Here is a 27,592-nt window from a genome sequence, read left to right on the forward strand (position 1 = left end):
CTGGTCGTCTCTTGGTCCGACGTAGCGGCTGCCCCTTGGCCACCGTCGCTATGTCGCGACAGAGCACCTTGTATAGCTTCTTTCCCAAGTCTCCCCCGCTGAATAAAGCCAGCCAGGCCCCAGCCAGGCCCTCTAGCGACGGCGACACTGCCGCCAGCCCCCGGGCCTCGCCTACCCGCAGTGGGGGTGCGGCCCGGAGCGAGGCCGGGCCTGGGCCGGTGGCGGGCTCCGCGCCGCCACGCGAGGAGAAGAAACTCAACGGAGGGCTGCGGACGCCGGAGGTCCCCGCCAGGTAGGCGGTGGGAGGCCGAGCGCGCGGAGCCTGGGTCAGGGGGTGTGCGGCTAGGCCGTGGCTCGGAGGAGCTGGGACTGCCCCGTCGCCTCAGAAAAAGTGGGGTGTGAGTTGGCGGGTGTACTCTGAGAACGGGCAATGCAGAGGAAATCGACTGCAGGGAGGGGGGCTGGAGAGGCGGGGAGACTTGCAGAGTTCCGGCGCTTTGGGGGGAAGAGAAGGTGCACCGCCTGGTGGGGGCTTCAGGAGGAGGAAGGGGGAGTGCATGCAGTCGGTGTTTGGAAGAGTAACCGCAGGCGGAGCTCGCACTGTGGGGCCGGAAGAGAAGTGCCTGCTCCGCTCGGCGCGGGGAGCGCGGGAAGGCGGAGGTGCCAGCCCGCGGCGGGGGAGGGGCGGCGGGAAGGAGGAATGCCTTCGGGCAGGAGGAATGCACGCATCCGGTAGGGGCGGGGCAGGCAATGGGGTGGTTCCTTTAGTTCCTGGTTGGGACCCTTGGTTCACCATTGGGAGATAGTTGACGCGTGCTACGTACACTTGCTAGGTGGAGCGACTGCTGGGGGCGGGGAGTCCACGGCTGGGTCTCGAGGGCCGTAGAGGGGCTTGGGCCGCGTGCAGAGGGCGGGTCTTAGAGGCGTGGTTGGATGGAGGCGCGGAGGGAGGGAGAAAGTGCTGGGACTGAGTTGGATCCTAGCACAGTGAAGATTGCACATGTGCCGAAGCAACTGGAAACGTTAACAGACATTTAAAATATTTGTTTTGGCACATGTAGGTGCTGAAAGTCTATTGGAGAGGTAGTATTTTATGGTGGAATTGAGAGGGTCTCACCCCACTGGGCCTGCTGCAGGAGCGTGTCCCAGGAGCACAATTCGGGTTCTGAAAAATGAGGCAGTGAAATTGAAGTCGATGGTATGAGGTTTTATTAGGGAACTTGCACACCGAGGCTGGTGTGCCAAATACCTCGCCATAGACGCGTCCCCACTCCCAAGAGGTCTGTGCAGGTGTGGGGTTTATATACTTAGTGCAGGTTGATATGCTTAGTACTTGTACACAATGATCTGTGCAAGGGATCAGGAAAAAATATCTGTGATGGAGGAGCCCTGGTAGTACAAGTGTTTAAGCTTGGGGCTGTTAGCTAAAGATTGCCATTTCAAACCACCCACTCTTGGGGGAAAGATGTGCCAGTCTGCCTCTAAAGGTTGCAGCCTTGGAAACCCATGGGTGGTTCTGTCCTGCCTATTGGGCTGCCGTGTGTTAGAATAGACTCTTTGGCAACGGGCTTGGCTTTTTGAGTCTGATGGATGGAGTTGTTTTAGTACTAGTTTCAATTGGCATTACTATGAGGTCAGGTGTTTGGGGTAGGGGTGAGGTTGTCCTGGCCCAAGTGACTGTTCTGGTAGTCTGTCCCAGTGCAGGATTCCTGTTGGATTGTTCATGGCCCTCACAGGGTGGGTCTCTGAAGGGCCCTGGTTGCAGGTGTGTGGATGCTATCGCCTGCCTTGAGATGCTATCATGGTCTCATGGGCTTCCCCGGCACTTTCAAGGGCTTGGCTGGCCTTTAAATGGAGTACTAAGCAATACCTGGAAAAAACCAGATACAAGTTACCCCTTTTGTCCAAAAGAAGAGTGTTTTTTGTGAAACTGCTTGTAAACTAAAAAGGGGGCAAAGTGAAGAAGCAATTACCATTAATTTATATGGGAAATGCTTGTGTGTCCCAGACCCTCAATAACCAACCAAATCATACTAGTTAATGTTAATCATACTAATTAATGTTCCAACTGGCAGCTTGATGCAGAGTGTAGTTCTGGGGCAGAGCGAAGGTGTTCCACCTCATTTCTTGGAATGCGCCCTACCTCTTTAATGGCTCCTGCGAAACAGGGCTTTGGCTGGTTTCACTTTCAGCCACTTTTTTGTAAGTGAAAATTCACTTAGGCTTTTTCATTAGTGGAAACAGCTACTGATGCCTTTTGTAAAAGCAAAGTGGCACAAAGTGAAATTACAGAAAACAGTGGATCCCTGCCTGGGTTGTATGAGACACAAAGTATAGGTAATGGCAGACCTTTGAAGCATTGAGTAAGAGATAAGAGATTCAAAAAGAAACCCAGACAAACCACATTCAAGGTAGGAGAGCCAGTGAGTGGTTTTTGAGTCATCCATTGAACATGTCCTGAGGATGCTACGAGAGCCTTGGTGAAGTTGTGGGTGACAAGTTGGGCTACTCAGTGCCAAGTCAGCAGTTTGAACCCCCCAGCCCTTCAGACGGAGAAAGATGTACCGTCCCTAAAGCCCACAGGACTGTCCTGCTCTGTCTTACAGACGTGATGGCTGTTGAGTTTTTGTTTTGTCATGCTTCACTCTGCACTTGGCCAGGCACAGCATTGGGCATTGTGGCTCCAAGATGGCAGTGACCGAGAGAAGCAAGGCAGTTCATGCTAGGGTGCTCTGTATGTGTGAGCTGTGCTCACTGCCATTGAATCGGTTCCCACTGAACCTGAACTGACCCTGTGTGCAACATAACCAAACCCTCCCTTGGCCTGTGCCACCCTCACAATCCTTGCCAGGTCCTTCCTCTCGTTCCTTGACCCCTCTACAAAGCCAACGCCTTCCTCCGGACTAGTCCCTCTGACACCATGTTCACAGTATGTGAGCTGAACCCCTTTCTAAGGAGCATTCTGGCCATACTTTCTAAAACAGGTGTTCTTCTAACAGTCGACAGTATGCTGGAGAATCTTCGTCAACACCAAATTCCAAAGGCGTCCGTTTTGTCTTGGTCTTCCGGATTTAATGTCCAGCTTTCACACACCCATGAAGCTCTTGAAAACACCAGGCCTTAGGTCAGGCAGGGTAGCTGACCTAAACAGCTTTGCTTTTCACTGGGCGGATATCTAGAAACCTAATACAAAAGGCCAAGCTTGGGCCTAGTTCTCTGTCCCACAGACTTCATCTTAACAGTTTAAGGGAAGCTCAGGCCTTTCCCTATTTGTCATTTAGATTTCCTTTGTGCCGCAGTGTTTGCCCATTTGTCTGGTTCTTTGTCCTCTAAGTACGATGCAGATGACTTCTCACTTTGGGTGGTTCTTTGCTCCAGTTTATGGCAACTTTTGTAAAAGGCAGCCCAGGGGGACAGATGAAGGCTATCTGCTCACAAAGTTTCAGAACTTCTATAGACTCAGGGTCAGAATTGACTTATTAACAGAAGATATTTATTAATAAGTTAGTTGAATTTTCCGGTTTTCCTTTAGAGTTGATACTCTGTGGGTTTTGTTTAAGAATCCCATAGGGGAGGTTTGTGTGTTAGACCCCTAGCTGAAGTAAGCTGGTTGGATGCTGGCAGAGGATGCCGGGATAGGAGGGATTTAGAGGCAGAGTGGAGATTTGAGAGAATAGACAGGTGTTGAGGGTGTTCTTGATTGTGAAAGGTGGGCTACTGCAAGTAGCTTGACATTTGTGCTCTGAGCCTCCTGCTTAATACAGACCAACCTTGGAGATAGTGGAATGTGGTGGTAGATCACTGCAACATGGCAGGTCACACAACCCTTTTGGTTTCCAGCCGCTTGCAAAAGTTACCTTTCTATAATACTGTAGTCTAGTAAGTTTGCAATGAGCCCAAACCAAACTCAGTGCCATCAGTCAATTCTGACTCATGGTGACCCAATAGGACAGTGTAGAACTGCCCCTGTGAGGTTCTGGGGCTTGTAATCTTGATAAGAGCAGAAAGCCACCTCATCTGGCTCCCTTGGGAGAGCCGCTGGTGGTTTTGAGCTGCTGACTTTGATGGGTTAACAGCCCTAACGAGGAATCCATTATGCCACTAGGGCACCTAAGACACACATAGACCAGTGTCAGTACAGAACTGTCCCAAGTAGTTCAAAGGTGGAAGCAGGCTAATGTATACGCTGTTGAATGGGCAGCATATTCAAGGGGATTTCCAAACTTCAGAAGTTTTCATTCCATTTTTCCCACGAATTTTTTGAAGCCCCTTGTACATAGAGTGGAATGCTTGCTACTCAGCCATACATGAATATAATAAAGGAAGCCTTGTATACACATGCCGTAGCATACCATCCCGAACCTTGAAAACCTGCCGAGTGAGATAAGTCACTCATGCAAAAGGGCAAATACTGCATGATCTCAGATGGAACACCTAGACTAAGAACATGTGCAGTATAAAATTTAATTAATGGTTACGAGAGGCAGGAGGCATTGTTGGGGAGCAGTGAGTTTCTGTTTATGGTGATGGAAAATTTGGCATTGCTTATTGGTCGTGGCTGCACACGACTCCAGCAATTACTAGCACTGTTGTACAAAGGAAAGACACTGATTGACAAAGGTGTGACCAATGGATACAGAGGTACACATATTTAATACAGTACCTGCAACAATGGGCTCAAACATGGCAGCAATTGGGCAGGAGGGCCCAGGACCTGGCATTGTCCATGGTGCGTAGTGTTGCTATGGGTCAGAACCAATTCAGTGGGCCCCTAAACAACAATATATGTAAGAAGGATTTTTAACGGAAAAATAAAGGCTTTTTAAAAATTTTGTAACGTTCTGCCCTAGTTTGGGATGTTGACTTAGTTCTCTGAAGTTTTTCATAATGTTGCCTAATACTCTAGCGTCTAGTGCAGGGGTCCTCAAACTTTTCAACCAGGGGGCCAGTTCACCATCCCTCAGACCCGTTGGAGGACCGGACTATACTTTAAAAAAAAAACAAACAAATTGCTATGCACATTGCACATATTTTATTTTGAAGTAAAATAACAAATGGGGCAAAAACACCCTGCGTGTCGGATAAGTGTCCTCGGCGGCCGCAGTTTGAGGACGCCTGGTCTAGTGTATTATAAAAGAAAATTCAGTGTTATTGTGGACTCCGTTTTACAACTCTAACTTGTTTTAATTTATGTAACTAGTTAAAAAGTTTGTTTTTAATGTCAGATTTGCCATGCCTGGTAGTGGAACCTTTTTCGAGCATTATTTCAGTATCAGCTCTGCACTTTGGGAATGGCCTTTCATTCTGATGACAAGGTGTCCCCGCTTTTCAGCTGTTTTCAGGAATGGAAGAAACACCTCTTCAGAGAACCCCAGTTTCTTTCAGCTTCTTTTGCAGGGCGATTTAGGAATTGTACTAGAGTCCAGTTCGGTGGATGCTGTGAGGGTGTGGGATGGGAGGGATTAATTTACTCTTTAATTACTTCTTTGCTAAGTGCCCAATTTAGTTAATAGAAAAGACTCCCTGGCTTTGGTATTTGAATCTTCTTTTTTCCCCCTTTGGTTTATTTTAGAATGTTATTTCACATCAGTGACGACTCATTTATATACACAAGTTCTTTTGTTTTGTTCTTTAGAACCAAATCCAATTTTTCTTTTATTTATAGGAGCAAAATTTTTTGCCCTTAAATAGGTGTTTATATATGTACACACACACACACACACACACACACACACATTCTAGTGGAGCTTTGGAGTTCACCAATTCTTTCAAAAACGAGTCCAGTGAAACGTTAGTCATAAAAGGACAAATGATGCTTGTACTTAGTGAAATACCTCCAATGAAACGTTAGTCATAAAAGGACAAATGATGCTTGTACTTAGTGAAATACCTCCAGTAGGCAAATGCAGAGTGGTCCCTAGGAGGAGGAGGAGGAGAACGGGGACTAACTAGTGTTTGGGGAGTGGGATAGAATGCAATGAATTTCTGTTAAGGCAGTTGGAAAGATTTAGCAAAGGACAGTGGTGATGATTGTACAACATCATGGATGTAATTAATGCCACTAAATCAGACATGTAAAAAATGTTTAAATGGCACCTTTTTGGTTACATACTTGATTATTTTATATATATATCTTTTTAAAAAAATTGTTCTAGTTTTTAATATTTTTTGCTTCCTTTTCAATTGAGATTTTCCTCTGCTTTACTTTGTTATTGTTGGCTTTTTTTAAATCGTTGTATTAGGGGCTCATATGACTCATCACAATCCATACATACATCAATTGTGTGAAGCTCATTTGGACATTCATTGCCCTCGTCATTCTCAAAATATTTGCTCTCCACTTAAGCCCCCAGCATCAGGTCCTCATTTTCTCCCCCTCCCTCCCCACTTCCCCCTCCCTCATGAGCCCTTGATAATTTATAAATTGTTTGTTTTGTCATATCTTGCCCTGTCCCACGTCTCCCTTCACCCTCTACCATCCCAGTATTGCCAGTCACACCACTGGTCCTGAAGGGATCATCCGCCCTGGATTCCCTGTGTTTCCAGTTCCTATCTGTACCAGTGTACATCCTCTGGTCTAACCAGACTTGCAAGGTAGAATTCGGATCATGATAGTGGGGGGTGGAGAGAGAAGCATTTAGGAACTAGAGGAAAAAGTTGTATTTTTCATTGTTGCTACATCGCTCCCTGTCTGGTTCGTCTCCTCCCTATATATAGTTTTTTTAAAAGTAGTAACACACGAGTGGTATTGTAATTTTGGGTACGGCCAGTAACAGACACCAAGGTTATGGTCTAAAGAGGATCTAAAAAATACAATTTTTAAATATCTTTTATAACTGGTTTATTTTGTTAAGTTCTGTTAAAGCTTTTATATGTATTTTTCTGAGCTTTCACTGTTTTTTAAAACTTATCTTTTAATTCTGTTTCACTGTCTATATAAAAGCCCTAGGAGAGCCCTAGTTATGCTTTGGGGCTGTATGACACCCATCGGAACACCCCCTCCCCACCCACCCCCAAAAAAACCAGCTACCATCTAAACCTGTAGTCTCAGAAACCCACAGGGGTCGTTATGAGTCAGCACTTACTCTGTGGCAGAGAGTTTGGTTTGGGTTATAAAAGCACTAAGAATACAAAAGTGGGCATTTAAAATATATCAGAACTTTAGAAGCACTTATAAAATCATGGTTGAATCTCGTTTAAATAAATCAAATCATAATTCCAATATTTATTTTGACAATTTCCTTTGGGATTTATGAATACTCATTGTCTTTAACAGTAAGGTTTTCTTTTGTTTTCCTATTGGATCATTGAGGGTGAGGTGATATTTGAAGAGAAAATTGTTTAGACAATTCAGTTTATATGCACATTTTTGTCTTTCCACCAGAATTCTGTCAGTTTTTAAAGCTTTGAATGATTCGTATGAGAACTTATTTGCTTGTTTTTAACAGGATTGTGACTTTTGTGTTACTTAAAAAATGACCTAAACATGTTTTTTAAAGTCATGAATTACAGAAGATTTCAGCGGTGTCTGAGGGTACTTTTTGTATTTATCTGTAGGTAATTGCTGTTAAGGCAGTTTGACCAAATACTAACTAACCAAGTTACCTTTTTTGTCAACAGTGCTTATGATTTCACGCCAGGTGATCTGGTTTGGGCCAAGATGGAAGGTTACCCCTGGTGGCCTTGCTTGGTTTACAACCACCCTTTTGATGGGACGTGCATCCGGGAGAAAGGGAAGTCAGTCCGAGTTCATGTACAGTTTTTTGATGACAGTCCAACAAGGGGCTGGGTCAGCAAAAGGCTAGTAAAGCCATATACAGGTAAGAGTGAGGGAGATCCACCTCCCTTGAGTATTGAGTGTAGTGAAACAAAATGTATTTGTAGGAGTGGCTGTTGAGTGCATGTCTAAACTTCTGGCATCCCAGGGAAGGATAAAACAGGGATCATCTTCAGCCAGTAGATTGGACTTTTTGGTTTTGGCATTTCAGTGACTTACATCATGATGCCCACAAAGGAAAATTAATCTTATGACTGGAATTAATAATCAAAATACCAGATTCAGGCATGAAGAAGAGGTATTAAAGTGTCCCTCATTTTAAAGGATCTAAAAGAAAAAAGTTGTAGTCAGGGCAGCACCTAGCCTTCAAAGTCCTCTCATCACCCCTGAGCACGCCTAAGACGAGCGGCATATCAGACTTTTTTAGCCATAGTTTTTGCCTTCCTGGCTGGCCTTCTCACAAGCACCAGTAGGCTCACTAGGCTAGCTGTGCAGGTCAGCCTCCTGAAGTTTGCAGTGCTTGCCCCCAGTGTGATTGCAGAAGACTTGCTGAGTACACAAGTCCTGTTTCGTTATCCTCAGACGATAGGCTCCTTAGTTGCTGAATTCCATCATGTAGAACCAGGGACAAGGGACAATTTTCTAGAAATCTCGAGAAGAAACATGCCTTTTAGGCCATAGTAGTCTACTCAAAAACAAAACTTCAAACTCCCTGCCATTGAGTTGACTCCATCCAGCTCAGCGTCCCTTAGAGGATAGAACTGTTTCTGTGGATTTCTGAGACTGTCACTCTGTACAGGAGTACAAAGCCTTGTCTTTCTCCTGTGGATGGGCTGGTGGTTTTGAACTCAATGGTTAGCAGCTTCACTGCCATGGCTCTTCCTGAGTACAGGGAGGGAAGCTGATGGAAATCTAATAGGAAAGCAAGAGTAATAATTGAGAAACCTTGTTTGACCACTACTAATTTTCTGTATCATGCCAGCCAAAGTAATTTATTTCCTGAGAATTTACTCATAGATGAAATGAAAAGGTTGGGCTAGAGGAGAGATGACGCCCCTTTAAAGCAGGACTAATTGTGAAGTTACAAACCTAACTTTGGAATGAACATGACTATCTTGTGTTTTGTAATCTACGTTTGTCCTGTGTATTGTTAACCCTTAATAATCTCGAGTTATTGCAGTACGGACCTAAATCAGCAAATGAGGCCTGAGTTGTGTCATTCAGATTGGTGTTGGAACAGAGGTGTAACTAAGTGGTGGGGAGGGAGCAGGGGGTGGGTCCTGCTGCAGCTGGCACTTCAGAAGAAGTTGAGAGCCACCACCTTCCTGGCCAATTTTGCTTGTAGCAGTGTGTAGCTTTGGCACAGCACTTATTTTTTGGCAAACCATAAAAGTTGCTAATTTCTTGGAAGTGTAGGTTGTCCTATACAGAAAGTAAAGTGGTAATGTTTTGAATCTCTTAAATCTGGCATGAGCTCAATGGCAGTGGGTATAAAATATACAAGTATATTCATGCAGAAACAACACAGACATTTCTGGTTTTGCCTCTTAAGTAGTAGCTTAATATATTAGACTTGTGGTATTCTGTGTTGTGTCTGCAAATAGAAATATCAATACTAAAACTCTTTTAAATGAAGGGAAATTTTAAAGCAGAGCAAGACATTTTGAAGCAACTGTTTTGAAAAATACATTTTAACATGTCCAAAGTGTGAAGTTGGCTACTCCCACAAGCTTCTATCCCCATTACTGTTATGGCCCTATAACATGACTGTGTCTTTAAAAAGTCCTACCTGCCTTTGGGACAAAAGACATTTTAACATTTTAGCTTCATTTCGTAGTCTTTACCTTCCTGATCAATTGCTTATACAAAGTCTCAAGTACCTCGCTTGAAGAAGCATATGCCATACTTGTTTAGTGCTAGTGTCTTAGGTCATTAGAAGAGAGAGACTAAGTGGCCCTCGGTGACCCAGCACTTAAAAACTAATTTCAAGGAATAAGTAATTTCCATTTAAGTGGTAGCTTTCCCTGAAAATTCCTTCCTTTTGTGTTTTATTGTAATCTATTTCTCAATAAAAAGTAATGGGGTATTAAGTATATATGTGATTTATTGCCTTAAGTCTTTTTCATTACGGGAAGTATTAGGGGTTAAACCAAATATACAGCCAACTTATTTGTAATTGCATGGTTTTTATCCTAGGATCAAAAGCAAAGGAAGCCCAGAAGGGAGGGCATTTTTACAGTGCAAAGCCTGAAATACTTAGAGCCATGCAACGTGCAGATGAAGCCTTAAGTAAAGACAAGGTTAAGAGGCTTGAATTGGCAGTATGTGATGAGCCCTCGGAGCCAGAAGAAGAGATGGAGGTGGGGCATTACAATTTGTTAGGACTCGTTGCACTTGAATCAATTTTGATTCCTAGTGGCCTGTTGGACAGAAACAGAACTACTGCCCTAAAGTGTTTCCAGGGCTATAAATCTTGGGAAGCCGATTGCCACATCTTTGTCCTGAGGTGGTGCTGGTGGGTTTGAACCACCAACCTCTAGGTTAACAGCTGAGCACTTCAGCTTTGTGTTAGGAGGGTGAAGGAAAATCAGGCATCTTGAAATAACATATTACATACTTGTATATATGTGTGTACACACAGAGAGGGCAGGTATGTTGTTGTAGTAGATTGCTGACATTTTGGCAGCTAGCAATGTTCAGAATGGTAATGACTCCATCTTAAATTGGTCGTGTAGTCTAGTGGTAGGCTTCTGAAGGAAAGTGTAGTCAGGTCCTCACAGTCACCAGGCTTATGCTTTCTGATGTAGCTTGCATTGCCAGTAATAAATGTTAAATAACTTTGAATGCGACTTTAACTTTACAAAGTGTTAGGGAAACAATTATATTGATTTCATTTAAAAATAAATGACCATTAAAGTTTTAAATCTTAAGTTCTGGATTAAGATCAGGAATTAGAACATGTATCAGAGGTTTAGAACTGGATGATCCATTCAGAGATCCTAATAAATTGAGCCTAATAGCAACAGGACGGTGACCCACGATAGTCAGTGGAACTTGTCCAGGATGTGTAGAAGCTGGTCTGGAGAAGACTTGTGGAGCACTAGAATCGTTGTGATTTTAAATCACAAACTTCAACTGAGAAGATCTGAAGTTATTTCCACAGCAGTGAACATTCCATCTATTAGTACTAGTGGTGTTTGGCTTCATAGCAGGTATAGAACGCCCTTTAAATCCCACAAATTTATTCTGTACTGCAGTGTGACATTTGTTTTAAAGTTGAAAGTTGACATTTCTTGGGGGGGGGGGTGTTTTTTGTCTCATTTTTTCCCGAAGGTCTTGGGCTTCAGAAATTTTTTTGGGGGGAAGGGGAATGGAGTGAAAAGATAATGGAATTTTTCCCTATACTTTTTTTTGAGCTCTCATACATATGAAATTGTGTTTAATACTCTCTTCTCTACGCGGCAGGTCGATGTAACCAATGCGGTAGATAAGCATGAAGAAGATAATGCAGTGGAGAGTGAAGAGGAAGTGCAGCCTAAGATAGAAGGACCTAGGCGAAGTAGCCGCCAAGTTAAAAAACTCAGAGTCATATCAGACTCTGAGAGTGACATTGGTGGTTCTGATGTGGAATTCAAGCCAGATGCCAAGGAGGAAGGAAGCAGCGACGAAGCAAGCAGTGGGATGGGGGACAGTGAGAGCGAAGGCCTGTACAGGCCTGCCAGGGTCACTGCAAAGCGGAAGAGAATGGTGGCTGGAAACGGCTCTCTGAAGAAGAAAAACTCAAAGAAGGAAGTGCCCCATACCACTCAAAAAGCAACTGGCATTTCACCAGAAACCAAGAGTAATTTGGGTGCTTTTGCTGCTCCTCAAAGTTCTGAATCCCAAGCCCACACTAGCGGAGGGGATGACAGTGGCCGCCCCACTGTCTGGTATCACGAAACGTTAGAATGGCTTAAGGAGGAGAAGAGAAGAGATGAACGGAGGAGACGGCCTGATCACCCTGAATTTGATGCGGCCACACTCTATGTGCCTGAGGATTTCCTTAATTCCTGTACTCCTGGGATGAGGAAGTGGTGGCAGATTAAGTCTCAGAATTTTGATCTGGTCATCTTTTATAAGGTGGGAAAATTTTATGAGTTATACCACATGGATGCCCTCATTGGAGTTAATGAACTGGGCCTGGTATTCATGAAAGGCAACTGGGCCCATTCTGGTTTTCCTGAAATTGCATTTGGCCGATATTCAGATTCCTTAGTGCAGAAGGGTTATAAAGTGGCGCGAGTGGAACAAACTGAGACCCCAGAAATGATGGAGGCACGGTGCCGGAAGATGGCACATGTATCTAAGCACCATAGAGTGGTGAGGAGGGAGATCTGTAGGATCATCACCAAGGGCACACAGACCTACAGTGTGCTGGAAGGTGATCCCTCAGGGAACTACAGCAAATACCTTCTTAGCCTCAAAGAAAAAGAGGAAGATTCTTCGGGCCACACTCGCGCATACGGTGTATGCTTTGTTGATACTTCATTGGGAAAGTTTTACATAGGTCAGTTTTCTGATGATCGCCATTGTTCTAGGTTCAGGACTCTAGTGGCACACTATCCTCCAGTACAAGTCTTGTTTGAAAAAGGGAACCTCTCAACAGAAACCAAGATGATCCTTAAGAGTTCATTATCCTCTTCTCTTCAGGAAGGGCTGGTATCAGGCTCCCAGTTTTGGGACGCAGCCAAAACTTTGAGAACTCTCCTAGAAGAAGGGTATTTTACAGAAAAGCTAAATGAGGACAGTGGGGTGATGTTGCCGCAGGTGCTTAAAGATATGACCTCAGAATCTGATTCCATTGGCTTGACACCAGCAGAGAAGAGTGAGTTGGCCATCTCTGCTCTGGGTGGTTGTGTTTTCTACCTCCAAAAATGTCTTATAGACCAGGAGCTTTTGTCAATGGCTAATTTTGAAGAATATATTCCCTTGGATTCTGACATAATTAGTGCCACAAGACCTGGTGCTGTCTTTGCTAGAGCCAATCAACGAATGGTGCTAGATGCAGTGACATTAAACAATTTAGAGATTTTCTTGAATGGGACAAATGGTTCTACTGAAGGGACTCTGCTAGAGAGGATTGACACGTGCCATACTCCTTTTGGTAAGCGGCTTCTAAAGCAGTGGCTTTGTGCCCCACTCTGTAGCCCTTTCCCTATCAACGATCGATTGGATGCCATAGAAGACCTCATGGCTGTACCTGACAAAATCTCTGAGGTGGTAGATCTTCTTAAAAAGCTTCCCGACCTCGAGAGGCTGCTGAGCAAAATACATAATGTTGGCTCTCCCTTGAAGCTCCAGAACCACCCAGATAGCAGGGCTATAATGTATGAAGAAACAACATATAGCAAAAAGAAGATTATTGATTTTCTTTCTGCTCTAGAAGGATTCAAAGTAATGTGTAAAATTATAGAGATAATGGAAGAAGTTGTTGATGGCTTTAAGTCTCAACTCCTCAAGCAGGTCATCACTCTCCAGACAAAAAATCCTGAAGGCCGTTTTCCTGACTTGACTACAGAACTTAACCGATGGGATACAGCCTTTGACCATGAAAGAGCCCGGAAGACTGGGCTTATTACTCCTAAAGCAGGATTTGACTCAGATTATGACCAGGCTCTTGCGGACATAAGAGAAAATGAGCAGAGCCTCCTGGAGTACTTGGAGAAACAGCGCAGTCGGATTGGCTGTAGGACCATAGTCTACTGGGGAATTGGTAGGAACCGGTATCAGCTGGAAATCCCAGAGAGTTTCACCAACCGTAATTTACCAGAAGAATATGAGTTGAAATCTACTAAGAAAGGCTGTAAACGATACTGGACCAAAACTATCGAGAAAAAGTTGGCTAATCTGATGAATGCAGAGGAACGAAGAGATGTGTCACTGAAGGACTGCATGCGGCGGTTATTCTATAACTTTGATAAAAATTACAAGGACTGGCAGTCGGCTGTAGAGTGTGTTGCAGTGCTGGGTAAGACTTTAAGCAGCTTCTTTGGGTTTGGGATACACGTTCTCACTAGGCAAAGTTGCCACAGCAATTTCAAGTTGTTCACTTGAAACTTGCTTTTAGTTTAAGGTGACCATATTTTTTTAACATTGGTAAAGCGGGACACCATTGATAAAACTCATATTCTGGTGAAATAGCCACATGGCAGCCGAAAACCGTATACCCTAGCTTGTTGTGCACTCTTTCCAAAAATCGGAACTTTAAAAAAATGCCATGGGACGCAGGAAATATTGTCAAAAATCGGGACATCTGGTCACCTTATTTTAGTTGCAAGTAAGGCTCTGGCCTTTCGTCTTAACATTAAGATTGATAACATCTCCAGTACTTAATGAGACCCCAACAACTGTCATCAAGCTGATTGACTTATCGTAACCCTGGAAGACAAGGTAGAGGTGCCCCAAGTGAGTTTTTGAGACTCTCTCCCACTTAGGGTGCTGGTGGTTTTTCTACTGACCTTGTTAAAAGCCCAACACACTCACTAAACCACCAGACATGTTCTCTTAGTAGACTCGGCCCACATCACTTTCTGATGTACTTATAGCATTATATATATATATATTTAACAGAAATCAGGTGCCTTGTACATTTCATACTTCCCTTGTTCTCAGCCCAGGTTAGCATACCTTTTTTTTTTTCATTTTTAAACTTGGTAGCTTTTTCAGCTTCATGAATAATTCCTTTATAAAACCAACAGCCAATTTAACTAGAGCCTAAGCTCCGTTAGTTTAAATACAGCAACCACAGTTTGCTCAAATTTGTAGCATGAAAATGTACATTGATCTCACCATAACTATCCAGAATAGAAAAGGTATGCTGTCTTTATGATAGGTCAATAATGGAAAAATATGTACGGTAATCTAAAATCCTTACCCAGCACAAGTGTTCCGATTGGTCATTTTTCCGCTCAAGATATTTTTCATTAGTGTGCCTAGTCACAGAAAATAATACGTCTCCCAAGAAGTGTTAGTAATTCTGGCATTAGAGGCCTAAGTCCTCTGGTTGAAGAGATCTTTGGGGTAAAATGGAAAATTATTAATCATTTTATTGCCGGTGTTAAAATGAAGACATAAAACACCAAGGCAGATGCCTGTTTTGTTTTTTTAAATCATTTACATATCGCTAATGTTAAAGATGTCACTAACTAGAGTGCTAGAGAAAAAGCTGTTACGTATGTATCTAAACAAAAGCATAAAGACATGCCTTGAGTGAAACATTTTGAAATTTTTATTAAGTTGGGTCTTTGTGTTTTAGTTTACTTAGCAAGAAATTTCCCAAGTGTTTAAATACTTTGCTTTTAATCCCTCTTTCACAGATGTTTTGCTTTGTTTGGCTAACTACAGTCGAGGGGGTGATGGCCCTATGTGTCGTCCTGTGATTCTCTTGCCAGAAGGTGACACACATCCCTTCTTAGAGCTTAAAGGATCACGGCATCCCTGCATTACCAAGACCTTTTTTGGAGATGACTTTATTCCTAATAACATATTAATAGGCTGTGAGGAAGAGGAGGAAAAGGACAGCGCTTTTTGTGTGCTTGTTACTGGACCGAATATGGGGGGCAAATCTACACTCATGAGACAGGTAAGCAATCAAAAGGTCATTTGTTATATTTCAGGAATAGATATATTGTACATTTAGGTAAGTCTTTCACCCAAAGCATGAGTTATAGATAAGTAGGAAGCAAAAGGATTTTTTTACTAAAAGATTGAAGTTTCTGTCTACCTTTCTAGTAAAGTATCTTGTCATCTTCTTGTTAATGAATTTAGACTTAGGTGATCCAACATTTGCAGAGTAGAGCTGTGCTCCTTAAGCTGATGCTTGGGAAGCCAGGCTTTTGCTTGTCAAGGCCCCTTTTGGCCCGCATTCAACTGTTAGCATTTGCACAATCCAGGGACTTTTGCCTGATGTTAAAGCCCACTGTCATTGAATCCATTTCATTCACAGATATCTTATAGAAGTGTTTCCCAAATTGCATTGCCATGCTGCCTCACCCCAAACAAAACAAACACAGGGAGGAGGGGGGCTGCAAAAGCATATCCCCCCCCCCCTCAAAAAAAAGGGAGTGGTAGGCCAATTAAGTTTGAGAAGCCACATTAGGGTTTAACAGTGTTTGACCTGCAATTTGAACTGCAACAGATCAATTTGAACTGCAAACCTTGTGGCTCAGTAACAAAAGGGATGGGGGTTTAGGTCATGATTTGACTTGACTTTTCATTATTGTAATTTTTTCCCCTTTATGTACATTAATAAAAATACGAAGGCCAAGTGGGAAGTAATGTACATAGAGAAAGAAAATTACAATAATTAAAAGTGGTGGGAGGGGGAATCAGATAGGGCCTAAAGACTAGTTTATTTTCTAATTGGTAATTTTGGTGTGACCTGTTATAGTTTTGAACAACTCTTAAAAGTTTAAGGCGTGATCTTAAGAATTCAGGGGTAGTGATATTTATAGGCAGGTCTGTCTATAGGAAACAATTCTGTAGATTTCATTGTATGTCTTCTAATGAAAGACCTAATGTGGACTTATTAAGGTAGGGAAAGAAATTTCATGTTTAGGGATGAGATGGTCTTTGGGATATATGCGGGGGTGACACCAAGAAACCCAGAATATTTTCAAAGCTATGCATTAAGATTTTTTTTACAAAACCACCTTAACACCTTCAAAGCACTCCATTACGACTAATACATCTGTCAAATCTGCAGTTCCATTCTTGGAAACATTTTTCAAACTTTTCTTCTCCTTTCTCCTTTTCTTCTTCACCTCTTCTACATCTTCAAACCAAACAGTCTGACCTGATGGAATGAACTCCAAATGCACTAGCCCCTTCACATCACATCTGTTTTTTGGGGTACCCCTCGTATGTGATAAGAGACTGCCCCACAGTGCAATTGATTCTAAGCAGTGATATTTTTTCAGAGTTCTCAGGCAATTTTACTGAGTTTAGCTAGAATCACTAGTTATTTAGCATACAGCTTCTCTAAGCTTCCCACTCCAGCAAATGGGTATAAAAACAGAACCTACCTTAGGGCTTACATCATTTTAGAGTTCATAAGAGAAAGAATACTATGTTTATTGGTTTATTGTCTCATCCTGATAAATTGTTTGTATAGGTCTCTTAATACTGCTTATAAAAGGTTTTACCTCCCTTACTCACAGGCTGGCCTGTTAGCTATCATGGCCCAGATGGGTTGCTATGTGCCTGCTGAAGTGTGTAGGCTTACACCGATTGATAGAGTATTTACTAGACTTGGAGCCTCAGATAGAATCATGTCAGGTGAGTAATGATTTGTTTAATGATTTGTTTACTGTGATACATGGTTTCTGTATTTTAAGTTAGACATCTGACTAATCCAAGATAACGGATTTATTTATGAGCCATTCGAGTTTGATGGTTTTTTAATTTTCTGGTGCTAATGCAAAGTTGATTTTATAATCACTAAGTAATTTTATTTTAAAAAATATCACATCCAATATTAAGAATTACAGAAATCTACAGTACCTCAGGATTACAATGTTAATGAATCTTAAGGGTCCATTATTATTCTTAAAATGAGTATCCATTTGTGTGTTTCTGTTTCAAAGGTGAAAGTACATTTTTTGTTGAGTTGAGTGAAACTGCCAGTATACTTTCACATGCAACAGCACATTCTCTGGTGCTTGTGGATGAATTAGGTAAGACATTAACATTTCTGGTAGGTAATTTTAAGAACACTATTGCAAAGAAATGCGTTTATGGGAGGTTGTCTGAAGGTTTGTCCCCTCACAGATTTAAGAAAGAAAGCATGCCCTTAGAGCAGGGGTTCCCAACCTTCCTAATGCTGCAACCCTTTCATATAGCTCATTATGAAACATAACATTATGTTCGCCGTTACTTCATACGTCTAATTTTGCTACTGTTATGAATTAGGCGCGACCCCTGTGAAAGGGGGTTGAGAACCACTGCCTAAGAATATTCACTGGTTGGTGAGTACTAACCCTGCCCCTTAGTTCACTGATAGGAAGACTAATAGAATTTCTGAAGCCAACCGCAATACTCCCAACCAACCCTCCCTATTTCCCCAAGCCAGAGCACTTACAGAAGAATGTTTTTGCACATTAATTTGATATTCTATAAGGTGCATCTTTTGTAATGCATGTTTTATTTTTACAGGGCGAGGTACTGCAACATTTGATGGGACAGCAATAGCAAATGCAGTTGTTAAGGAACTTGCTGAGAATATAAAGTGCCGAACATTGTTTTCTACTCACTACCATTCATTAGTAGAAGATTATTCTCAAAATGCTGCTGTGCGCTTAGGACACATGGTACCTGTAAACTCTTTATGCAAACCTTTCAGGGGAATCAGTTTGGGTACACAAGTATACTTAACAAGGTATTTTTTTCTTATAAAAGGCATGCATGGTGGAAAATGAATGTGAAGATCCCAGCCAGGAGACTATAACCTTCCTCTATAAATTCATTAAGGGCGCTTGTCCTAAAAGCTATGGCTTCAATGCAGCAAGGCTTGCTAACCTTCCAGAAGAGGTTATTCAAAAGGGACACAGAAAAGCAAGAGAATTTGAGAAGATCACAAAGTCACTGCGATTATTTCGGTAACTATGTCACCCAGCTGATTTTAGTAGGGAGTACAGGGGTGGGGCAGCAGAGAAAAATGATGCCTGGTGGAAATTAACAACCCTCAATTTTTGGTTTTGTTTTTAAGAGAAGTTTGCCTGGTGAGTGAAAAGTCAATTGTAGATGCTGAAGCTGTCCACAAGTTGCTGACCTCGATTCAGGAATTATAGAACATATTTGAAAAGTGTTGACTTGACGAAGGTGGTAAATCCGGACAACATTATGATCTAATAAACTTTATTTTTTAAAAATGACCATTTTTCCATTTTCTTTCTAGGAAATTAAACCCTTTTAATTCTTATCTACCTTCTACATAATGGTTATTGAATACTCCACAATATATTAAGTCTAGATGTTATGGTACATGCATACACTTTCAGGCTGTTTATACCCACTGTCACCAATACACATAAATGGGGGGGGGGGGAAGCTATGAAACTGTATAGGGCTGTATATATACTTGTCTCAGCTTAATGCAGGAAATCATTTTAATTCCCAGCAGTTTTGTCTAAACTGTTCAAAAAAAAACTATGAACAGAGTTCAAATACAGGACTGTTTTGAAGAGACTTTCTAAAGTGTACTTTAAAACATAGTAGTTTTTACCTTTCACAAAACTGAGTTACAAGAATACTTTTTGTTTTACAGTGCATCCCTTCCTAGGAAGTCTCATTAAAACACTCGTTCTAGGGGTGGTTTTTGAATGCTGCACAGGGAAGGGAAGGAAATAATAGTACTTTTCTTAAAGGATACCAGAAACATTGCTGGATATAATTTAAGATTAGTGTTTTCTCTTTCATAGAAAGAACGTACATACTGGGACATGAGTACAGTTACAGCAAGTCTAGGTGTGCTAACAAAACAGGGCACATTCAAGTACAATAAGATTTTGCTCAAAATTAAAAACAAACTACATGAGATTAAAGCATTAAAATCATATTTCTCAATCTGAATACATGTTTAAAAAAAATCAAAAGAAACACAGAAGTGCTAGCTCACATTTTTACCATATTACAAAAGCAATTGGTACCCATGTCCATAAAGGCAGCAACAAAGCTGCTTCGTCTATTGAAGATACTACTGCAAATTGGACTGCATTCAATGCTAGTTGTAAAAACACCAGCTTTTCAGAAGCTGGTATCTGTACAAAATTGCAGCTTATTTTCTTCACTTCTGTCCCTTCAAAAGTCTTTACACAGTAATGCTAAAACACCCAGCTTTGAGATCCTGAGTCAATATATTGCCACTTTCTTTTTGGTAGCTTGAGCTTCATAGTGTCAACTGACCTCGTGTATCCAAATAGTTTCTTCCTGTAGCATGGGCAAATATTTTAAATCTTCTTCCAAAAAAGTTTTTAAGTTATGATGTTAGAATGGCAGGACATACTCTTTAGGGAAGGAATTCAGTTGTGCTGCAAAGTATTAGATTCTATAGGTGGAGCAGAGTCATATAGTGTATCTGTATCGTGTGTAGGCTCACCAGCTAATGTACAAGGATTAGACAGTGTTCCAGCACCACAATCACAGAAAAACCTAAAGCAAAATGGAAACCCAAAAATTAGGAAAGTGAGGTGGGAAATAATTGGGTAACAGCAAGCAAGTGTGCTACATACCTATCATGTCTTATAAACTCTACATCGTGTCCCTGATGGCACTTCTTAATGCAGTTCACACATATGGCATTTCGATCTGTGGTGTTACAAGTGTGACATCTGAAAAGCAAAAGCTTACATTATTTTTCTTAATCATAATTGAAAATAATGAAAAATACTTACATTACCCTATGGCCTTTGGCTTATAAGGAAACAGGACCAACCTGGGAAGTTTATGTGGTTAGTGCTACATTCCAGATCGATTTTGAGAAGGCACTTTAATGGAATAAACGGCTTTGGTTTTGGTCTTGTCTCTTATGAGGAAATTGCTAGGTTGTGGGAAGGTAGTCAAGATTTTCATCCTGAGAGAGCGGTCACCCCCAGAACTAGGCTATATAGAGTGAGTTTTGATAACACTTCTCCTTTAGCTTATATGTATGTAAGGGAAATAAACATTAGTTTTTTTAAGGACACTAATGATTGAGACATACCTGTAGAAATCATGCATGGGATAGCTGGTATAACTGGATATTTTATATAAACATTGGCCTCTACTAACAGCCTTTTCTATGGCATCTTGATTGTTCATTATTTTATTATCTGTAATGAAAGAAAAATAGTAAAATTCTAGGTGATTAAAAGCTGTAGAACTATTCTAATAATGAAGTAACTGCAAGAAATCAGTTTTCTGTAAGATGTTCCAACTATTTTAGTCACCGTTTCCATCAAATGGTTAAGTTGGTAACGTGAATAGTGACAGCCCAGTTACTGAGAAACAATGGTTGCTACTGGTCATCTTCTCACGATCTAGTGTGCGTACAGGCAGAATATGACAACACTGCCCCCACCCCACATACCTTTCATTGTCACATTCACACCAGATGCTAAAAACAAGCCTCCAAACCGGTTGTTAAAAATCTGATTGCCTTCTAGTGTTGCAGTTGCATGATTTGTTATCTCGATACCTAAAATGTATAAGCATACCATCACTGTAGTTCTCTGATAAGAAACCGAAATACAGCATGTACAGAAAACGTTTTTTAAATATGAAAACTATAACACCCTGGACATCTAAAGCAATATACATGCTTATTTCAATCAATACAATTCATTTTACTGTGATACAGTATTGCTTGCTAATTAGAATGAAAATGGTGGAATTTTTTTAGTTTAAAAAATTAATTCCTTTGCAAACTAAGGGGGAGGGAAATGACAAAAAGTCCAGAAGTATGTCTACTAGGTAGCAGCAGAGGATGGTTACATAGTCAAAAAATGTAAATGTATATGCATAGTACTTGGGTTACATGATTTAGTTGCCACTCACTGAGTTGACAGTTCTGGTGACTCCATGTGTGACAGTACTGTGCTGGTTTGGGGGAAGTAGACTGTCAGGCCTTCTGAGGAACCTTTGGGTATACTCAGTCCCGAGCCTTTCAGCGAATGGCTGAGTTACTTAAATGTCTGCTTGGCACCTACAGACTGTATGGCAGCACTGTCTCAGAAGTACTGAACAGAAAGACCAATTCTTGTAAGTGGTTTAGGGTGGAAGACTAGGTGCACTTTCTTCCAAGCAGTTAGTAGCTACTGGGCCAGCACTGTTTTGATAAAAGAGAATGAGCCAAGCATTACATTTTCACAGGAAATAAGCCACTATTATGAAATACAAACCTGCAGCAAATCCATCAAATATTCTGTTTTTCCTTAAGACTGGGTGACTATTAGTGCTGATGAGAACACCTGCTTGAGCATTCCTGAAAATATCATTTTCTTCAAGGAGACCTGTAATAAAATATATCCTTAGTGCAAAATGCAAACTTTACTAGCCAAAACGAAAGTTCAGAAATATTTACGGTAGAATTAAGCTCCAAACTGTGAAAAGAGGGAAAGTCACCACTGTAAGTAACCGGTTCCTACCTCAAAGTTCCATGACAGCAGGACTATGCCTAGGTGCGTTAAACTGCGTTCCTTTCAAATACTTCTGCATAGAAGTATTTGCTTAAGAGTCCCTTAGCCTCATTTCCCAACTAATCTCCCCTCCATTTTTTAATCGGCTACAGAGTTTCTAACACTGGAGTTCTTCCTGATCATGCCACTTCCCATAACTACTTTAACAAAGTTAAAAAGACTTGGGCACACCTTTCTAAATATTGCCTCAACCTATTCCTTTGTCTCACTACACCAGCTTATCCTTGAATATGCTATCTATTTTTATCCCTAATATTTTTGGTTTATATTTCCTCTTCCTGAGAGGTCTTGCATTCTTTTCCTCCTAATGTCACCCCCCTTTCCATCAAGTGTAATTTCTTTGGGTAATAATGTTAAAGAGATATACTCCCCATTAGGTGTATGAGGGGGCTTAAAAAACTTCATTTTCTTTGAAATTTTTGAAGCTCCCTTTTATATACACACACATACACATATATACACACACACACATATATATGGTGTTGCTGATTCTAAAATCCGTTTCCTAGCTTAGTATAATTATCTTCTGGTAATTACCAATTTGGGCACCCCCAGGAACACCCTGCATTCATCATGCTTAAGATTGGCCATTCAAAGATTTTTTAATTGAATCCTTTTATTGGGGGCTCTTACACCCCTTGTCACAATCCATAGATTCTCAGATTTTTCCATTAAACGGTTCTATTTTGCTTCTGTAACAGAAGCCACTATAATCAAATCAGAATCCAAAGTAACTTTTCCTCCTTTCACTCTGTATTTAATTAACCCTCTCCTGTTGATTTGATGCTTCCCGCGGATCTCTGCTTGCTCCTGTTTCACTCATGCTGTCACTTTAGTTCGGCTCTCATCATTTCTTGCCTGAATTATCACCAGTCCATGTCTCTAACCTTGTATTACACTCACAACTTCAAGTGTTTAGAGCCCAAATGCCCTGTTCTGCCTCAATTTTTAGAACTTCTTGCCTACCAACTCTAAACTTCCTTTATCTTGTTTACAATGTAATATTCTATTCTATTATACTTCTATGCCTGAAACCTTCCTCCATTTACTAATTAGACTCTGTAAGCCCTATGAGTGTTTATCATTCATAGGATTATCAACACTAAATTGTAGTAATAAATTTTGTTGATTGATGGCGATAAATTTGTACTCAACATTCTTCCTAGACTTCTTTTACGAACAGATTTTGCAAGGTGAAAGAACTATGAAACTTTGGTTTCAATACATGACTTGATCTCTGGATACTAACCCAGTCATGCCTAGGTTTCACTAATTCCATTCTTCAGCAAACAACTGGAAATGGATACAAATTCATACTTGTTTATATACTGTACTTTCTCACATCTAAATCTACATAGCTTGTGGAAGTTTCTTACAATGTTATTTTCTAAATAATAAAAGGTCCAAAGAATGTAAACCAATTGTGCTGACTTAAAAAAAGCTTTATGGAGAGCTGTAAGAGCTCGTAATAAAATGATTAAAAACAAAAGCAAACAAACCTTAAAGGTTTATGGACACTGTTAAGTCAAAGTGGCTACAAAAGAAAGGGTGGGGGGAAATCTGTGAACTTTAGAACTCTAGGTAGATCTAAGGAAAAAGATTAAGATTCATATATAGAATAATTGGCAATGGAATAATAATGGAAAACTGGATTTTTCACTAATGCAAAATTAACAATACCTCGACCCCCATTAAATATGCAGATGCCACCATCTCTTCCATCATGGATTTTATTTCTTCTTAGTGTAGGATTGCTATCTGTCTTAATCCACACTCCAGCCATTGCATTGTCAAATATTTCATTGTCTTCTATACAACCTAGACCTAGAAATAATGCAGAAAATGTCGGTAGGGCTTTAGGATTTACATTTCTAATGTCCACTAACATTAGACAATGAGATAAAAAAATGATTGATTGAACATACCAGAATTATAAACTAGAATTCCACCATTCTGTCCTCCCCAGATTTTGTTCCGTCTAATTTTGGGGTTACTTCCGGTCCTGTGATAAAACAGACAAGAATACCATTTTAATTGCTTCTACTCATTCTAATCATCTCCCAGGTTACATAAGTTAACAGTATAATCCACATCAATCAGTAAAAATTAGCTATTCAGTTATCCATTGGGGGGTGGATTCAAGGATAGCACTTCCTATGTAAAATGATGTAGTTGCATACAACCTCCATACAATTCTGTATATTTAAAATCATTTCTAGATTATTTGTAATACCTAATACAACGTAAACATGGTTTATAAAGCACTGGTCGCTCCCTCTTAGTCTCTGAGGGACTGTTTTCCCTTTAATATTTTCAAGCTTTACTTGATGAATATGCAGATTTAGATCCTATTGATATGGAAGGTCAAGTGTCCAGGGGTGTACCTCACAACATTCTAGGATGTGTTAGCTCTGTATTTCTCACTAAACACACTTTGCAATAGACTATTATTATTATAAACCAAACCAGTTGCTGTCTAATTGATTTTGACTTATAGTGACTCTGCATGTGTAAAACTATTCCCAAAGGGTTTCCAGTGGAAGCAAATCTCTGGCCATTTTTTCTGAGGCACCTCCTATTAATAAAACTGTTATTATTGGGTGCCAGGGAGTCCGTTCTGACGCACAGCAACAGAACAATGTCTGGTCGGTCCTGCACCACCCTCACAACAGTTGATATGTTTGAGCCCACGGTTGCAGCCACTTGTTTATGGTTTTCCTTTTTTTACTTTATCACGTATAGTGTCATTCTACCTAAGGTCCCTCTTAATAGCATGTCAAAAGTTACGTGTGATAGAGGCTCACCATCTTTGCCTCTAAGGGCACTTCTGGCTATACTTCCAAGACTGTTTTGCTCTTTGGTCTGGTACTCTGTGCTTATTTAATAGTCTTCGCCAGAACCACAATTCAAATGGATCCATTCTTGTATGGTCTTATTTATTGTTCAGTTTTCGCAGACACAGAAGGCTAGTAAAAATACTATGCCTTGGGTGAGGCACATGTAGTCCTCAAAAAGGCATCTTTGCTTTTTCAGTGTACATAAGTTTCATAGCAGATTTGTCCAATGCAGTATGTTGTCTGGTTTCTTGATTGCTACTCCCTCCTTGGTGTTGATGGTGGATCCAAGTAAAATGAAATCCTTGACAAGTTCAATCTTTTCTCCATTTTTCATGGTGTTTTTTATTGGTCCAATTGTGAGGATTTTGGTTTCTTTATGTTGAGGTGTGTAATTCACACTAAAGGCTGCAATCCTTGATCTTCATCAGCAAGTTCTGTACGTGCTTACTTTCAGCAAGCAGGGTTGTGTTATTTGCATCGAGCTTCTGCCTTTAATACCATTGGCTCTTGATCACATACTACCTCTTAAAAATGGTTGCATGTCTTGGGAGTTTAACCATATCAATGTAGTCTTTTTCAAATTATTAACTGAAGCAAAATAGATGCTCTTAAAGGTTTTTTTCAGAGTAGGGAGCAAAAAGAAGTGAGAAGTAGCGAAATCAGAACTGGATATTAGATGCCTGATTATGCTCTATCAAAACTCACTAAATTACCCTGTTTGATGAGAGCAAAGTGCAGGGACATTATTGTGGTGGAGAAGGATTCTTTGGTGAAGTTTTTTTTCTCTTTGGTGAATTGTTTTTCTGTTGGAGTTTTGGTTACTTTCTCAAAACACTCTTAATAAAATAAGCAGATGTTGTTACTCTTTGTTCCTCCAGAAAGTCAACACGCAAAATGCCGTATCACCAAAAACTGCTGCCAGGATCTGTGTTCCGCCCTAGTCCACTCTTGCTTTGACTCGACTACTTCCATCTCTTGGTAGCCACTGTATTGATTGTGCTTTGTCTTCAGGATAATACTGTTAAAGCTTTAACTCCTGTTACAATTCTTCCCAAGAAATGGTCCAGGATTTTGATACCACTTCTTTTAAATTCCTACTGAGTACTCTGCTTTTCTCCGCAGTTGATGTGGGTCAAATGGTTTCGGTCCTTGTCAAGGAGAAAGCCTGCTCTAACTTTTCAGCCAGATTTTTGTAAGCTAAACCAACTGAGACATCTATGGTATGTATGTGCTATTGTTTCCACTGCTAATTGTAGCTTGTTGTCAATTAAGGCATGAAGATGATTAATTTTTTTCTTTGCAAACTGATGTGGATATGGTCTGCCACAATGGCTTTCATCTTCAATATTGTCTCTTCCTGTCTTCCAACAACTTAGTCATATGAAAACTGCTGGTTTGTCAGGCCTTGTTCCCATAAACCTTTTGTAAAGCATCAATGGTTTCACCATTTTTCTGTTGCTGCAGTTTTAGCATGATTTATGTTATTTTGATAAGGGCTCTTTTAAACTAAAGCCTTAGCTTTCTTAGTGTCTCAAACTAATTTCAGAAATTTACTAGGGGCTTCAAATGGTTTACGAGAAACCCCATTATCTTCTAATTCCAATTTTACAAAAACTTTTTTGAGCTCTCATATTTTGGTGCTCTCCCCCCAAAATCTGCAGTGTGTACATAATGTGCAATTTCTAAGACCTTTTGTAAGCCCTCTCATATATACACTTCTTTTTGAGAAATCCCAGATTCCTACTGGCAGAGTGATTAAGAACAGGGCTGGTAACTGAAAGTCTTAAACTCAACAAGCATTCAGCAGGAGAAAGATGCTGCAGCCTACTTCCAAAATAATTACACCTCTGGAAACCCTGTGGGGTCACAGGAGTCTATCTTATAGGGCTACTATCAGTTGGAATCAGTTCAACAGCAACAGGTCTGATTTGATTTTAATGAAGAGCCAAGGAAGGGTACAATGGTTTAGTACTCAGCTACTAACACGAAGGATAGTGGTTCAAAGCTACCCAGTGCAGCATGGCTCAATGGGATAAAGGGCCTGGTGATTTGCTTCTATAAAGATTACAGCTTAGAAAACCCTATGGGATCATTCAACATTGTCCTATAGGCTTGGTACGAGTTGGAATTGACTCAATACCACTTCACAGAGTAATAAGGCAAGTAAGAACCCACTAAGCACAAAGGAGCACAATGACAGTTAGCTTGACCCTCACATCAACTGATGACAAAACAATGGAAATAAGCCCTTCTGGTATATATATATTGTCCTCAGCTAGTCTAAGGAAATCTCTATGCTGACATTGTTAAGTCAAGAATACTATTACATGTTTTGACTATATGGAGGAAAAGGAAAACAGCACTAAAGAGAAAAATCTCTTCTATATATGCCTTATACCCAACTTTCTCCCCAAAGAAAGTCAAATGTAAAAATATTTACCTTATCTGAACCCCTGAATACATATGGTTATATATATCATTGTCCTCTAGCACACCATGTCCATTGTCATAAAAATAAACACCAACCTAAAATTAAAAACAAATTTCTAAATGTAGGAGTATTTAAAGGACAACTTCTTTCCCATCCAAGAGTCCAAGAGAATCCTACCTGCTTGCCACTGTGTATCCTATTTCTTCTCAGCACCGGAGTGCTGCCGGTTGTCACCCATACTCCAGCCAGAGTATTACTATAAACTTCATTCTCTTCTATTACTCCTTGTCCTTTCTCATGCTAAAAAAAGGGTCACAATAGTTATAGTATATTTATT

The 27,592-nt window shown here is 40.8% G+C and overlaps 2 protein-coding genes across 2 annotated transcripts in view; one reads left to right on the plus strand and one right to left on the minus strand.

The window, feature by feature from the left end:
- On the plus strand, positions 1-18,687 carry MSH6 (mutS homolog 6). Its single transcript, XM_004699748.2, has 10 exons — positions 1-292; positions 7,621-7,820; positions 9,974-10,137; positions 11,243-13,784; positions 15,133-15,398; positions 16,975-17,092; positions 17,401-17,490; positions 17,969-18,123; positions 18,212-18,411; positions 18,522-18,687. Exons 1-10 carry the CDS (start codon positions 51-53, stop codon positions 18,601-18,603), a joined length of 4,059 nt encoding a protein of 1,352 aa, XP_004699805.1. The 5' UTR covers positions 1-50; the 3' UTR covers positions 18,604-18,687.
- Positions 18,654-27,592, minus strand: part of FBXO11 (F-box protein 11) — a 22,669-nt gene continuing 13,730 nt past the window's right edge. The window contains exons 14-22 of the mRNA XM_004699749.2: positions 27,433-27,555; positions 27,265-27,350; positions 23,913-23,989; positions 23,668-23,811; positions 21,691-21,801; positions 20,880-20,987; positions 20,514-20,622; positions 20,044-20,142; positions 18,654-19,963 (exon numbers count right to left, since the gene is read on the minus strand). Of these exons, the coding sequence (XP_004699806.1) occupies positions 19,834-19,963; positions 20,044-20,142; positions 20,514-20,622; positions 20,880-20,987; positions 21,691-21,801; positions 23,668-23,811; positions 23,913-23,989; positions 27,265-27,350; positions 27,433-27,555 (987 nt within the window). The 3' untranslated portion in view covers positions 18,654-19,833. The remainder of the gene's footprint in view (positions 19,964-20,043; positions 20,143-20,513; positions 20,623-20,879; positions 20,988-21,690; positions 21,802-23,667; positions 23,812-23,912; positions 23,990-27,264; positions 27,351-27,432; positions 27,556-27,592) is intronic.

Source organism: Echinops telfairi, unplaced genomic scaffold (genome assembly GCF_000313985.2).
Source record: "Echinops telfairi isolate 266 unplaced genomic scaffold, ASM31398v2 ScPeMD7_7475;HRSCAF=8513, whole genome shotgun sequence".
Lineage (NCBI taxonomy): Eukaryota > Metazoa > Chordata > Mammalia > Afrosoricida > Tenrecidae > Echinops > Echinops telfairi.